The sequence below is a fragment of the Chrysochloris asiatica genome, unplaced genomic scaffold, assembly GCF_000296735.1.
Source record: "Chrysochloris asiatica unplaced genomic scaffold, ChrAsi1.0 scaffold00069, whole genome shotgun sequence".
Taxonomy (NCBI): Eukaryota; Metazoa; Chordata; class Mammalia; order Afrosoricida; family Chrysochloridae; genus Chrysochloris; species Chrysochloris asiatica.
The window spans coordinates 2,680,422-2,696,554 of record NW_006408587.1 but is presented as its reverse complement, the minus strand read 5'-3'; the positions used below and the strand labels follow the sequence as shown (position 1 = coordinate 2,696,554).

General features: G+C 40.1%; 1 protein-coding gene across 3 annotated transcripts in view; it reads left to right on the top strand.

The window, feature by feature from the left end:
• MUSK (muscle, skeletal, receptor tyrosine kinase) overlaps nt 1–16,133 on the top strand; it is a 153,820-nt gene that overhangs the window by 63,951 nt on the left and 73,736 nt on the right. For all 3 annotated transcript variants that reach the window (XM_006864678.1, XM_006864676.1, XM_006864677.1), the window contains one exon: nt 2,086–2,210. In XM_006864678.1, coding sequence (XP_006864740.1) covers nt 2,086–2,210 — 125 coding nt within the window. The remainder of the gene's footprint in view (nt 1–2,085; nt 2,211–16,133) is intronic.

Here is a 16,133-nt window from a genome sequence, read left to right as displayed (position 1 = left end):
GCCTTTTAAATTGTTTTTTTTTTTCCTTTTCTATTTAAATAACCATGAATAATGCTCACACTGTTGTCTTGAGTACAGTAAAGAGCACTGGTGGTGCTGGGGGTTAAGCATTGGACTGCTAACTGCAAGGTTGGTGGTTCAAACCCACCAGGTGTTTCGAGGGGGAACGATGAGATGTACAGTCTCCGTAACGCCAAGCAACTATTCCACTTTGTCTTATATAGGGTCACTGTGAATCAACTCGTTGTCAGTGAGTGGGTTTGGAATCTAGTCTTACTTTTCCTTTCTGCTGACTTTTGGGCTCATTGTTTGCATGAGGAGGGTGCATGAAGGAAAAAAATGAAAAGATAATGGATTTTTCCATGAACTTTTTGAAGCTGCCTTGTATTTCTAACACGCTTTTCTGGATTACTTCTTTTAGAGTCCTTAGTAGCAAAGGATAGGAAGTTAAATTAGTTTGAATCTGCAAAGGTGTTCAGTTTTCAAGCAAGTCATATCTACCTCTCTCACTGAATTATGTAATCATTTTTAAGAGGTATTCTAGAATCAGACCAACTTCCCACACAGTTCTGGGTTTGATCTATCATTGTCCTGCATATCTAGAACATATCTAGGACTTTCCTTTAGAGTTCAAACTCTAAACAAACACACATCAACTAGAACTAAGTTTCAAAGCACTGTTTTCACTGATGCTTCATGCCATTTTATTATGTTCTGTGTTTAAGACATAAAAAAACAAAAACAGGAGCATAAATGTATATATTTACCATAATGGATAATCACAAAGATTTCCTATTTTTAAAGGGTATTGGATTTTAAGTCAGAAATTGAGAAAAGCACCTTAGTTATCTAGTACTTCCCTTAAAGCAGGCACTACAAGAACAGAATTATTTTCTCACTGTTTTATAAGCATCCAAATATAGGTCTCAGCTGTGCTGCTTCCTTCCTTATTGGTAGCCCTGAAAGTTCGAGTCCTTAGCTTGTAAATGATTCTCACATGGTTCCTGCCTTCCCCGGTATGTATCTCTGTGTCTATTCTAGTGTTTTTATATCTCCGAAGTGATTAGGTTTAACATCCATCCTACACTAGTATAACTTCATTAAAATAAGAAAAGAAAACCCTGATTCCCAAACAGAATCACATCCACAGGTATAAGGACCAGGAATTCACATATTTTGGAGGCATGAAATTCAATCCATACCACATCTTAAAACAACTGAAATTTATTTAACACATCTGTAACATGTCATCTAATTGAAGTCTCTTTCAAACACAGTGATTCTAAGAGTCTCAGTATCTCTCAATTTATTATATATTCTGAGTCTCATTTCTACTCTAAAGGAAAAATTCATATTCGCATCTAAAGAATTTTCTCTTAATCAGTAAGGAATACTCTTGCTCACATTTTTATCTAAAACGTTTTTCTCAACATGTTCATCTCATTCTCCAAAAAGTTTTAAAGATTTTGTCTCAGATAACTGAGATAATATTTGAGGACATGAAGCATTTATTAATTCTTCCGTTCATTACTTTGGCCAGACACCCTTCTAGTTACTAACTATAACAGTGGAGGAAAGCAAACAAACAAACAAGGTTTGTTGGGTGTTATTTTTTGCTTCAGAGAACTCATTATCTAGCAGAGAGAAGCAGACAATGAACAAGTGAAAGTCAAAATAATTTCAGAAAGTGGCAAGGGCTGTGAAAACAACAAAATAGATAAGGGGAGAGATATACTTTATGTTGGGTGGTTAAGGAGACTCCTTCTGAGGAAGAGTCAAACCAGGACATGAATGATAAGAAGAAACTGTCCCGTGAAGATCTGAGGGATGAACATTTCAGACAGATCAATAGCAGGAGTAAGTTCCTAAGTGTGGAAAAAGTTTGGCACGTTCTGCAAAGGTGAGAAATGAAGTGTCATAGCATCAAGGTGTAGGACGTATAGGCAGGTTTGGAGTTTAGTATTACTCTTTATACAGAGATAAAGACAAGAGTTTGGTATTATCTCTTAAACAGAGAGGAACATGGACATTTTTTTTTAAGATTCCCTACAGGAGAGTCATTCACCACTTTTGTCTTCCTAACAGTTTTTGCCAGGATCCTGAGGTCTCCTGAATCCTTGAATGCCACGTTTGGCTCCTTTGTGACCCTGCGTTGTACAGCAACAGGCATCCCTGTCCCCACCATCACCTGGATTGAAAATGGAAATGCTGTGAGTGCTGCCTCTTTGGGGACTTCTCTGGGGAGCACCCATTGATAGTGAATTTCAGGTTAGACTGTATATTTGTAGAGTTGCCTGATCTTTGTAATTGGTGCCATCTGTGCCTCTATTTTTTGAAGCCTTCCAAAATCTTTTCTCATTTTTAGGTCAGTGTCATAGAAATTTAAATTTCAGGGTTTGCTTCTTTCCTTGTCTCATGGGGAGTAGTGGTTTTATGCTTTTGTATAAAATGAGAATGCAACAAATACTTTTCTATAAAATTAAAATAAATTTTAAAAACCTCCAAAGTACAAATTAGTTCATTGCTGGGGACTACTCTGATTTAAAAAAAGAAATCAAGAATTAGAACTACAGAAGTTGAAATGTGGTGGTGGCAGAGACAGCCAGGTAGGAAAGGCTCGATGGCAGAGGGATAGAAAACCCAGAGAAGTTGAGTTCACAAAACAACGCCAGAGCTCTGGATTTAGCATAAGGTGCAGGGCATCAGTTTCCTACATGTACAAGAGGAAAAAATCACAATATAAAGGAAAATACTGAGATATAGGAATCGCTCGAGATGGGACTCCCTCTGCGGCCACCCCACCTGGCAGAATTCAGAGGGTGGGGCTACAGCCAGACCAGCCCTGGGAACTGGCACTAAAAGTGGCACAGTGACATTTGCAAAAGGAGATACCGGGAATTCAGCGCATTTTTACCTCATCTTCACTGTCATGCCTTCTTTGCCCAGCCCAGATGCCATCAGGCAGGTGGGTGTGCACCCCCCAAAAAAAGTCTGGTGCTGAGCCCACAGTTTCCCCACAGCACAGAGAGAAAGAACTTGGTGGCTGCTTATGACATCGGCCTCGGCGTCGCAGCCCTAAAATTAACTTGTGCAGGACCCTTTATTCCAACCTATCTAGCAAGAAAAAAACAGGCCCATCAGGCCTGACAGACAAACCATATGAACAATCTGTAAAACCCCAACATTAAAGGATGTACAACTATCTCAAGAATTACACTGTGCACATGCAGATACCTAACTGACCTTCAGAGACAAAAATAGTAGACAATCTTTCTCCCATTAACTTCTCAATATCTATCAGCACACCTCTGTGGTGGTGACTAGAGGAAGGTTCTGAGTGAGTGGATACCCCCATCCACTGCTGGAGGCTTCTATGGTGCACACACACTGCCTGTGTAGCAAGGCAACTGGACAGTCAGCCACAGTTTTATTTTTGTTTCAAAGTGGTGGTTTTTGTCTCTACTTTTATATTGCTTCTACTTTTGATCCTTTTGATCACACATTTTTCCTGGAGGTCAGATATTTTTCTCCCTACATTACCCAAGAAGAGACAGCAATCATGGCCATATAAGCAAGCTACAAGCATACCCCATAATATTCCATGATCGAGACAAGAGCCAATAATAGCTGCTGAGCATTACTTGTGAAAAGGGAAGCCTGTCTCCTGATCATATCCACCAGGAAACACCCAGTAAGCTTAATAACACAACAACAAACATGAATTTAAGCATTAAAAACCCACACAACTACTGGAAATGACAAACAAAACACAACAAATGATCTCAAAACACGTCCAAAAACAGAAAAGACTAACTGAGACAAATGAGCTGGAGACAGACAAAGGATCCCCAGAAGAAGAAGAGCAGGTTTTGGATTTGCATGAGAAGGGATTCTTAAGAATAACATGGAAACAAATTCAGATGCTCTGAAAAGGAGTGGAGGAAAGCAAGGAAGAAGTCCGGAAAGTACTATAAGAACAATCAAACATGATCAAGACAAACAATTCAAAACCTGCAAAAAGAGGTCTGTTGTTGTTGTTGTTATGTGCCATGGAGTCGGTTCTGACTCATAGCGACCCTGCACAGGGTTTCCGAGGCTGTAAATCTTTACGGGAGCAGAAAGCCTCCTCTTTCTCCCGCGGAACAGCTGGTAGTTTCGAACTGCTGCCCTTGCAGTTCTCAGCCTGATTCATAACCACTACGCTACCAGAGATGATTAATAATAAAATATCAGAAATGGACAATACACTGAAAGGGGAAAGGAGCAAAATAGAAGAGATGGATGCCAGAACTAGCAAGCTGGAATACAAATCTCTCAATACTATCTCTAAGATAGAAGAGCAAGCAGAAAAAAGGATAAAAAAAAAATCTGAAGAGAGTCCAAGATTCATGCTGGATAACATGAAGAGGAACAACTTAAGAATTATTGGCATTCCAGTACAGGAAGAATCAGAGAAGTCCACAGAGGAGATAGTAGAAGAGCTTCTGGAAGAAAATTTCCCTAACATCTTAAAAGATGATGTACTAGGCTGCTAACTGAAAGGTTACAGGTTCCAATTCACCCAGAGGTGTCATGGAAGAAAAACCTGGTGATGTACTGCTGAAAAATGAGAAAGTAAACATCTAAGAAGCTGAATGTACCCCAGGAAGAATATACCCCAAAAGAAAATCACCAAGACATATAATAATCAAGCTCTCCAAAATCAAAGACAAGGAGAGAATCCTAAAAGCAGGCAAGGAAAAGAGAAATGTTATTTACAAAGACAAGCAAATCAGATTAAGCTCTGACTAGTCAGCAGAAACCAGAAGGCAATGGAGAGACATGTACACTTTCAAAAAGGGACAGAACAACCAGGAAGAAACTCGACAGAGTCACAGAGGAAGTAAACAGCACAATCTACCAACTTGACCTCATAGTTGTATACAGAGCATTCAGCCCAACAACAGCACAATATACTTTCTTCTCCATCTTTTTTTTTTCTTTTAGACTTTTCATCAGAATATATCTTTGTAACCCTTTCTCTCTTTTTTTTTTAATTGTGAATTATGTAACCGTTTACGTGGGAGAACACCAGCCCCACATTCATCCTATTCTACTTTTTGCTTCACTGCAATGATTACAATTCCCTGCATGCATCATCAAACAATCAGATGGTATACCCTGCAAGTCTGCCCACTGGCCGTCAACACACGGACCCTCTCCCTCTCAGAGTCCAGAGTCCCCAGCTGCTCCATCTCTCCACATCATCATCTCTGTCTCCATCTCTGGTGTAACTGCTTCTCTGGATAAGGTCCTGCACTCAACTCCTCTCCCTTGACGGTCCCAGGGACCTCTGCTCCTGGACTGCAAAATCAACCATTCCCTTCCTTTTGTTACGAAACATCTACCTTTACATTTCCAACACTCACATTCAGATCTGTAGCAATCATTCACTATTGAACCACAAAAGTCTTATCCCCATCTCCTTTCATCAACAGCAACCCTCCCTTAAGCCCTGTACATTTTCCTCTATTATTTTTTTCCTTTTGGTTTCTCGCTTCTCTCTATTTTCTCAGTTTCAACTTCTACTAAATTATTTTCTCTCAGTATTCAGATCTTTCTAATCTTTCTGCTTTGCATGTTTTTACTAGAGGACAAAGGGAAGGCTATTTAATCTGAAAATTATTTTTTTCCTCAGGCTCTAATGCCTTTCATAGGTATTAACCTTGGTTATTCTACAATCTGCTTCACCACAGAAAATCTAATTAATCAGCTCTAACCTAAGGTGTGCCTGACCCAAGCCATGGTATTTTCAATAACCTCATATGCATGTGAAAGCTGGACAGTGAAGAAGGAAGACCGTAGAAGAATTGATGCTTTTGAATTATGGTGTTGGAGGAGAATATTGAAAGTGCCATGGGCTGCCAAAAGAACCAATAGATCCATTTTCAAAGAAGTGCAGCCAGGGTGCTCCTTAGAGGCAAAGATGGCCAAACTTCGTCTCTCATACTTTGGACATATTGTCAGGAGGGAGCAGTTGCTGGAGAAGGATATCATGTTTGGTAAGGTGGAGGGTCAGAGAAAAACAGAGGAAGACCCCCAATGAGATGGACTGGCCAAGTGGCAGCATCAATGGACTCAAGCGTGGCAACAGTAGTGAGGTTGGCCCAGGACCAGGCAATGTTTCATTCTGCTGTGCATCAGGTCACTATGAGTTGGTACCCACTTGGTGGTACCTAACAACAACAACCTAGAAGGGGGAATCCCTGGTTGGTGCAAATGGTTAAAGTACTAGGCTGCTAACTGAAAGGTTACAGGTTCCAATTCACCCAGAGGTGTCATGGAAGAAAAACCTGGTGATGTACTGCTGAAAAATGAGCCATTGAAAACCCTATGAAACACAGTTCTACTCTGACACACATGGGGTAACCAGGAGTCAGAATTGACTGAGCAGCAGCTGGTTAACCCAGAGGCAGATACCGCAACCAGGACTCTGCATTCACAATATATTCCAACGTCTTTAAATTATACTGATGGTTTCAAAGTTTCCCCTACCCTTAGCCTTGCAGTCCCAGCTTTGGAATTTTCATGACTGTAGGGGAATTTTATCCATTTTTTTCCCCTCAGGAAACCTCTTTTGTTTTAGGTTCCAGTAACTTAGTTGATATTAATTTTCCTATCAATCCAATGCATTGCTTATATCCTCTGGAAATGTTACAAATTTTCTGGTCCTTTAATCATGAACCCCTTTCAGATTTCTATGTGTTTATTTTTCCTAATTTTAGATTTCATTTGTCTTTTGTTATTTCATGCAGAAAAAGGGAGAATTAGACATGTGGGCTAAGATTGCTATCTTTGTAACTTAGCTTATTGAACAAGCAACAAGCATGACTTGTGTGTAACGCAACTGTGTGTTTTTTTGTTTTACAGTGTCAGCCTTTTTAAATTTATTCAGCAGGGTTATTTTCCCACCACGGGAATCTACCTCAAGCAGGCTCTGTAATTTTCTTGTTAATTTATGATAGTTTTCAAATGGCAGCAGAGTCTCAAATTAGTTATTTTAAATGACAATTAGGTAATAGGAGTCCTGGTGTGGTGCAAGGTCGGTTTGAAGCGAAAGGTCAGGGTTCAATTTTACCAGCTGCTCCTCAGAAACCCTATACAGGGTCACTATGGGTCAGAACTGACTCAGTGGCACTTAACAACAACCAGGTAATAGCCAAAGCCTATAGCTTCATTCATAGGTGAGACCTTTCCTATTGTCTACTTTAAGGGACTATGGTAGATAAGCTGCCTGTCTTCCAGAAAAGGCTTATGATTGGCTTCTTAGTTTGTGCTCATGCATCCTTCCTGCACTTGCTAGTTGCTGTTTAGGAGTCCTGTAGAGTAGGAGTCCTGATGTGGCACTATAAGATAAGCAGTATACCGCAAGGTTGGTAGTTCATACCCACCAGCTGCTCCTCAAAAACCCTGAACAGGATTGATCTGAGTTGAAACTGACTTAATAGCACTTACCAACAACAACACAAAGTTGGGGTAGGGGAAGGGGCAGAACAGTAATTGGAATAGAAGAGTCCTAATTTAACTGACATTCTTAAAAATGGAATTTACGCCTTTACACCTTATAGGTATTTAACACGGACACTTTCCCTCCTGAACACATCCATGATTCTTTTCTTCAGGTCCTAATGGGAGGATGATTTAATATGATGACAAATCAGATCTTCGATAAAGTCTTTCGCCCACAAACTCTGGGAGTCCAGACCATCAAGTTGTTGTTGTTGTTGTTGTAGTTGTTGTGTGTCCTTAAGTTGGTTCTGACTCATAGCAGTACTTATTTGCTGTACTTATTTGCTCCAGGCATCGTGGCTGCTAGGAAGCCTGACTCTGTACTCTAAATTTTACTGGTAGAATTAGACACAAGTCGATTGGGCCTCCTAAGGAACACATATCAACTGTCTGTTGTTGTTGTTAGGTTCTGTTGAATCAATTCCAACCCTTAGAAATCCTACGTACAACAGTAGGAAATACTACCCAGTCCTATGTGGTCCTCACAGTCATTGCTATACTTGAGCCCATTGCTGCTGCCATTGTGCCAATCCATCTCATTGGGACTCTTCCTATGTTTGGCTGACCCTCCACTTTACCAAGTATGATGTCCTTCTCCAGGGCCTAGTCCCTCTTGATAAAGTGTCCGAAGTGTGAGAGATAAAGTCACTTCATCCTGGTTACTAAAGAGCATTCTAGTTGCACTTCTTCCAACACAGATTTCTTTCTTCTTCTGGTAGCCCTTGGTACTTTTTATATTCTTCTCCAGCACCATACCTCAAATTCACCAATTCTTCTGTGGTTTTCCTTATTTATTGTCCAACTCTTACATGCATATGAGGCTATTGAAAATATCATGGCTTGGGTCAGGTGTACCTTAGTACTCAAACTGACATTTTTGCTCTTGAACACTTTAAAGAGGTCTAATGCAAGAGATTTGCCTTGTGTCATTTGATATCTTGACTGCTGCTTTCCTAAGTGTTGTTAGTGGATTCAAGCAAAATGAAGTCTTTGACAACTTCAATCTTTTCTTCATTTATCATTATGTTATTTACTGGTCTGATGGTGACAGCTGTCTAGATAGGCCTATTGAGAACCCACCTCCTTCCTTAAGGAAATTAGGTATGCATCCAATCTTGCTCTTTGGATGGGAGTGGGATGTCTCATAATACAGCTAAACAACCCACATCTTGATTAATTGGCTCTCAGTTATTTTCATTTTTTATGTGCTCAAGGATAGTATCCAACTTTTGATATCTTGGCTACGGTGCTTATATATCAGTGTATTACCACATAAAACCAATACTTTGAATATGATTGAACTGGTTCAAACATGGCTGATGCCGCAAGATTGGGACACGCTGAATTTGTAAAATGTGGCACATTCTAGCTGCACTGACCCACATGGGGAATGAATCCATGACCTTGGCTATACACAGGCAATTGTAGGCAGGTTCTTTAGGAGCTCTGGTGGTGCAGTGGGTTAATAGCTTGGCTGCTAACTCTGGGGTCAGTGGTTTACACCCACCAGCTGCACCAAGGGAGAAAGATGAGGCTGTCTACTCCCATAAAGATTTACAGTCTCAGAATCTCTAAGGAGCAGTTCTACTCTGCCCTATGAGATTGTTATGAGTTGGAATTGGCTTGATGGCAAAGGGTTTGGGGATGTATTGGAATGATCATAAGAATGGGAAAATTATAGGTGAAAGTCCTAGATTGGGAGATTTGGAAAAGACTTAGTGTACCCTTATAGAAGCCTGATGTAGGAAACTGGATTATTGCCAGCACTGTGGAGAGCAACATATGTTTGAAGTGTATAGCTGTCCATCTTTGAGTCAAATACCTTTGTTTCTGCCTCTGCTGATCAAGAGATTTGGTTACCATGTAATGTGCACGCTACCCTTGTTTTCTCAGAGGGAGACTAAGTTTTCTTCAGGGTGTTACCCAGAATTTTCCCCATTCTGATTATCTTTCTGGTATACCCACATTTTAGAAATTTGGGTACATTCTAATGTCACTTTGTCACTCATGACTGAACCAGGAAGAACTGGTTGAAAGTTCTAAAAAAAAAAAAAACAAAACTGTAGCAAAAGGGTGCTCCTAAATGGTGATTTGTGCAAGCATCACAACAGGAAAATGAAGGAATTGATTGATGGGTTGATTGTCAGACTGCCCCATATGGTATAATTCAAATGATATGAAACACAATTTCTAGCCAGTCTGCAGCACAGTCATTTATGAGCTGGGACTTTTGTACCAGGAAGATCATCTCTTCTCCTGGATGAACAACCCTGTAAGGTTTTGTCATAACATCTTTCTTAGCCTTAAATTTTAGGATTAAATTTTTATTGCCTTCTTTTAAAACATTCTAAAGTTTCCTCATCTAAATTCAATAACATCAACTAAAACTGGGTAGCCAAATAATACAAAACAAAGAAAAGGTGAGGTTTGGGAGGCTGAGAATATAATTTTAACAACAACATTTTTCTATGAATGTAGTAAGAAAGAAAACAGAAAGATGTGCTCTAAAAAAAACTTCAGTATTTTCAATGAGCTCATATAAGTTGACAACGCATTGCTATAGATTTATTCTCTGTTGGAGCTTAGAAGCAATAAAGGATCAGGATCATTTGAGTTAGTTTTGGTCTCATTGGGTAGATCCCGCAATGTATTCAAGATGTAACTCACAAAAAGTAGTAGATGAAATAGATCCATTGCCTCAGGCTCTAAACTAAGAATAAAACAAACTAATGATGACTCTCCTCCAGGAAGAACACAAAAGTACAGACATCCACAGTTCCTTTGGCCACAGAGTAAGTTGTTCTTACAGCTATGTTTCATTCTTGGTAATACTACCCAAGTCCAAAATGAAATTGAGATGACTTTACCCACACTGACGCAAATCACAGGAAATGGGGGACATGTTAGGCAGTTAGTGTTGTAAAAGTTGCAAACCAGAAAGTCCATTGATTGAGGAAAACATGGAAGAGTATACAACCCTTATATTATTTGGGGTGGATTGAATGAAAAGGAATGCAGAGCTGGAAAATATTTGGCACAGAATAAAAGAAGGTTAGAATTGTGGCTCCTCACTAACTATAATGGTCCAAAGAAAATGAAACCAGTTGCCGCTGAGTCAGTTCTGACTCATGGTGATTCCTTGTGTGTCAGACAAGAATTGTTCTCCAAAGGGTTTTCAATGGCTAAAGTTTTAAAGTAGAATATCAGGGCTTTCTTCTTAGCCTTTTCTGGGTAGACTCAAACCTCAGACCTTTGGGTTAGCAGCTGAGGAACTCCAACTGTGATGATATGGGTAGTCTGAAAACTGTGAATGCCCTCTTCTCTGTGAACACTCTAGGAAACCAATATATTGAACCAAACAATAGGAGAAAGACTGCCTCAAAGTAACTAAGGTACACTTTGCTTTATTCCTATAGAAAACATGTTAAATTTTCATGCCAGTTTTTACTTTCAGTTGAACTTCTGAATGAATGGCAATATTCATTTAGTTCCAAAGCACTGAAAATAGTAGCTTGGTCTGAATAAGGAAGATCGTATTTTTAAAAGAAGCATACTTTTACACAGATTTATTCACAGTTGTATCAATACCAATACTATATTATTTTGACATTCAAATAAAAAAGGTTTTTTTTTTTTTTAATTGCACATTTACCTTGCTGTACCAGTTTTCTTAAAGGAATAAGAGCCACAGTGACACTGTGGGTTAATGAGCCAAACTGCAAAGCCATTTGAACTGTAAGGTCAGTCGTTCAAGCTCACCAGCTGCTCCTCAGAAACCCTATACAGAACCGACTCAATGGCACTTAACAACAACAACATATTTACACATATTCTTCAGGCAATATTTTTGGTGAGAAGTACATAAGTTTTGGACTCATGTTTTTGTTGTTGTCATCATTAAGTGCCATTGAATCAGTTTCAGCTTATAGCAACCCTCTATAGGGTTTCTTGTCAGTGACTGTGGTCCATAAGTGCCATCTTTCCAGAAATCTCTTTTAAAAATTAGTCTTGTGCATTGTAAGAAAATACTAAATATTGTCAATAGATGTCTTGCTTTTGTAATTGTTATCATTGTTTTATCGGGGTAAATTAGTTTAAGCTTATGCCTAGCATATTATAAACAGTAATTTTTTAATGTTTTATTGTAAATTATGTGATAGTTTACATGGGAGAACATTAGTTTTACATTCATCCTATCATATATCATTTCATTGCCATGGTTACAATCCTCTCCATGCATCAAAAACCTTCCCCCTGGTCATCAGCACACAGCCCCCCTCCCTCTCTGGTTCTAAAGTCCCCAGCTGCTCCATCTCTCCATGACATCCTCTCTGCCTCCATCTCTGGCATCACTGCTTCTCTGGGTAGGGTCCCACTCTCCGCTCTTCTCCCTTGATGGTCCCATGGATCTCTGCTCCTAGACTGCAAAGTCAACCACTCTCCTCCTTTTGCTACAAAATGCCTACCTTTACATTTCCAACCCTAACAAGCAGTCCTGATAACAATTATTCACTATTGTATCAAAAGAGACCTATCCACATCTCCTTTCCACAGCCCCGCCCAGACAGATTGGATACTACTCAGCGGAGAGTCTACCTTCCTCCACGCCCTCTGGATCTAGGTTCCCTCTTAAAAGCTTGTAAGCCAGTCACTTCTTGCCTTTGTAGCTCCCCTCTCCCCCATTTTAGGTAGCCAATGTCCAAGTTGCCCATCCCTGTCTACTCTGTGTATGGAGGGGGTGGCAATGATCCTTGCTGTAAAGATTTGTTCCCTCTTTTGAGCTACTGCATCCATAGGTGTGGGTCAAGTTCATCAAATTGTATCAGATTACTCTTTTTTTCCCCTCTTCTTTTTTCTTCTAGTTGAGCTCTGATCATCCAGTCATTGAAGCCAGGTCAAGTGGGTATTATCAGCAAGTGTGGGTATTCTTATGTATATGTCCTCTCTTCTTATCACCTGGACTCTTCACCTTCCACTCTAGTCCTCTGTGGCTGTCACTGGCTCTGGGCCCAAGAGTCCCCAGGTCTTGCCATACTGGTAGCCAACCAGGTCTCCACCCGGGTTCACAGGAGTCTATTGAACATTGTAGGGCTTAGCTTGCAGCTTCATTGCTGTATTTCCCTCACTTCCCCTTACCGGTGATGAACGTGGTCACCAATCAGAGCATGTATTCCCATTCAGTCTTAGTCTTAGAAGGGTGTTTGCCTTGAGGAGACCCGACCACTTGCCTTGATTTCTCCTGGGCAAGCAACTTGCTTGTTCTTGTAGTAATCAGTCAGACTGCCTATATTGCTTTGTATTTTTCCTGTCGGTCTTTCTTTCAAGAAGTAGCTTCTGTTCTTCTAGGCACTCCAGGCTGGTCTGCTTGTCCTTTCAAGTGGAAATTTCCCACCTCAGAAGATTCTGGATGCAATTCAGGATTCCACCTATGGTCTTATGTAATGCAGAGGCTCCTCAGGAAGCCTGTTCACTGGGCACTTTGTAGCCCATTTTAGGTATTCCAATCAATTATAGGCAGAAGACGGACTTACAAGCTTTCTATGGTGATATTTCAGGCTATTCCTTTCTCTCCCCCTCAAGTGTCTATTTTATATTGGTATGCTAGGGGAACCAAGATTCAAAATACAGCCAAGCATCTTAACGTTATTTCCCCCTGTTTTGCCCATTCCAACCATGTCTCAATCCCTTTATCTAGGGCCCTGTTGTTCCAGAGTTGTGCATACATCATTATTTACCTCTGTCCCACTTAGCCCATGCAAACCTGGCTAATTATTTTCCCATCCACTTTGTTTTTCCATTCCCCTCCCCCTTCTTGTGTATTGCCCCTCTCCCTAGCACCCAGACTATCCTGTGGACATTCTCTACCCTGTACTCCACCTTCCCCTCCCACCTCACTTCACCTCCCACATCCCAGTAACCTGCAAAGAATTCTCTCCTGCCCCTTTAGTATGGGTTCTTTTTCTAAGTCTTTTACAGTAGTGGTCCTATACAATATTTCTCCTTTTGTGACTTACTAATTTCACTCAGCATAATGTCCTCAAGGTTCATCCATGTTATGTGTTGGCTTGCAGCTTCTTTGTTATTCTTCAAGGTAGCTTAATATTCCATTGTGTGTATGTACTACAGTTTGTTTATCCATTCTTGAGTTGATGGGCACTTAGGCTGTGTTCATCTTTTTCCTATTGTAAATAGTGCTGCTATGAACATTGGTGTGCATATATCAACTCATGTTATGGCTCATATTTCTTGTGGGTAAATACCAAGTAGAAGAATTGCTGGATCAAAAGGTATTTCTACCTTTTGAGGAAGTGCCTTCTGAGGAAGTGCCATATTGCTTTCCAGAGAGGTTGGACCATTTTGCAATCCTACCAGCAATGCAGGAGTGTCCTAATCTCTCTATATCCCCACCAGCATTTATTGTCCTCTAGTTTTTTGATCTTTGCTGTTATTGCTGGTGTGACATGATATCTCATTGTTGCTTTGATTTTCATCTCTCTAATGGCTAGTGATCATGAAATTTTCTTCATATGTTTGTTGGCTGCCCGGGTCTCCTCCTTGGAGAAGCATCTGTTCATGCCCTGTGCCCATTTTTTAAATTGTGTTATTTGTCTTTTTCTTGTAGAGGTGTTGTAGTTTCCTATATATTTTAGAAATTAGTCTCTTGTCTGATGTGTCATTGCAAAAGACTTTTTCCCATTCCGTGGGTTCCCTTATTATTCTTCTGGTGAAGTCTTTTGATGCACATAAGTTTTTAATTTTCAGTATGTCCCAATCATATGTTTTGTCTACTTTTGTTTATGTAGTTTTCAAAATGTTTGGTAGTCTGTGTATTCCCTGAATTAGTGCCCTCACATTTCCCTATTTTTTCAGTGATGGTCTTCATAATTCTGGGATTCACATTTAGGTCTTTAATCCATGTTGAGTTGGTTTTTGTATAAGGCGTGAGGTGAAGGTCTTGTTTCAGTCTTTTGTGTATCACTTTCCAGTCCTGCCAGCACCATCTGTTAAAGAGACTATCCCCTCCCCATGCGGTATATTTAGGTACTTTGTCAATAAACAGTATTTTGATGTTTGTTGGCTAATTGCTTTTTAAGCTACTAATTGGAGTCCTGGTGTGGCACTGTGGGTTAATGTGCTAGACTGCAAAGCCATTTGAACTGCAAGGTTGGTAGTTCATGATCACCAGCTGCTCCTCAGAAACGCTATACAGGGTTGCTATGAGTCGGAAGTGACTCAATGGCACTTAACAACAACAATAATATGTTGTTGCTATTACGTGCCATCAAATTGGTTCTGACTCATAACGAGTTTGTATAGCGTTTCCAAGGAGTGATTGGTAGGTTTGATTCACTAGCCTTGTGGTTCAAGCCCACCATGTGGTCCAGTGCTTATCCAGTACCAAATTAATGTGAGGGGGCTTCAAAGTTCATAGTAAAATTCTATCTTTTAATTCCATTTTTCTTTGAACTTTTTAAAGGCCCCTTATATTGATTTAAAATTTGTCAAAGAGGTCAGGTCAATGATTTGCCAAGGAAGATATGATGCATTAGTAACAGCTATGGATATTCACATCCAATGAACTGAAGAGTGAAATGATACTCGCTCAGAAATTTTCTAGTTGTCAACTCACTTGGGACAATGACAACCCATGTCTCATATGCTAAATGTACAGTCATCCAATCTTTCTGTCCATTATCTAGGTATTATACTGGAAATCCTGGCGGTGCTGTGGGTTAATGTGCTGAACTGCAAAGTCAGTTTGAACTGCAAGGTCAGCAGTTCAAGCTCACCAGCCACTCCTTAGAAACGCTATACAGGGTGGTTGTTATGAGTCGGAACTGACTCGATGGCACTTACCAGCAACAACGTACTGGAAGTATTATGAGAATAAGTTCTTTGGTTGCTTTTTTGTCTGTTTAATTTCCAAGTTAAAATATATTACATCAAAAGCAAAAGTTGCAGAAAAGCTGTGAAAGCAAAAGAATGCTAAGGTGAACTTCACAAAGCATCTCCTTACCAAATAAAGAATGCTTATTCTGTAAACACTGGGACCCTCAATATGGCAGTTTCAGGGAGAAGGAAGGGAATGTCCAAAAAACTGTAGCTAAATTAATAACCAATTTTTTTTTCTAAGTTCTTCAATGGCAGAAAACTACCATTTCCTAATGCAGATGATTGAAAAAGTTGAAGTCTAAACAGTGCCTGAAACATACTTGTTCTTGCTGTTAGGTGATGTGGAGTTGGCTCCGACTCTTAGGAACACTGTACAGGGTTTCCAAGAAGAGCTGGTAAGACTGAACTGTGAACCTTGCAGTTCAAACTGACCTTGCACTCCAGTGCATTAACCCGCAGGGCCACATTTGGCATACCATAAATACTACTTCCCTACCCCCTTATCTTAAGAATCCTTTGGCTATTCATATTATATATTATTAGCTGCCTTTGAGTTGGGTCTGGCTCATGGTGACTTCATACGCAACAGAACAAAATCTTGCTCCATCCACCACCCTCTACGTGCTCTGAGCCCACTGTTACTGCCCCTGTGTATTCTGAGTGCCTGCCAATCTAAGGGGCTCATCTTCCAT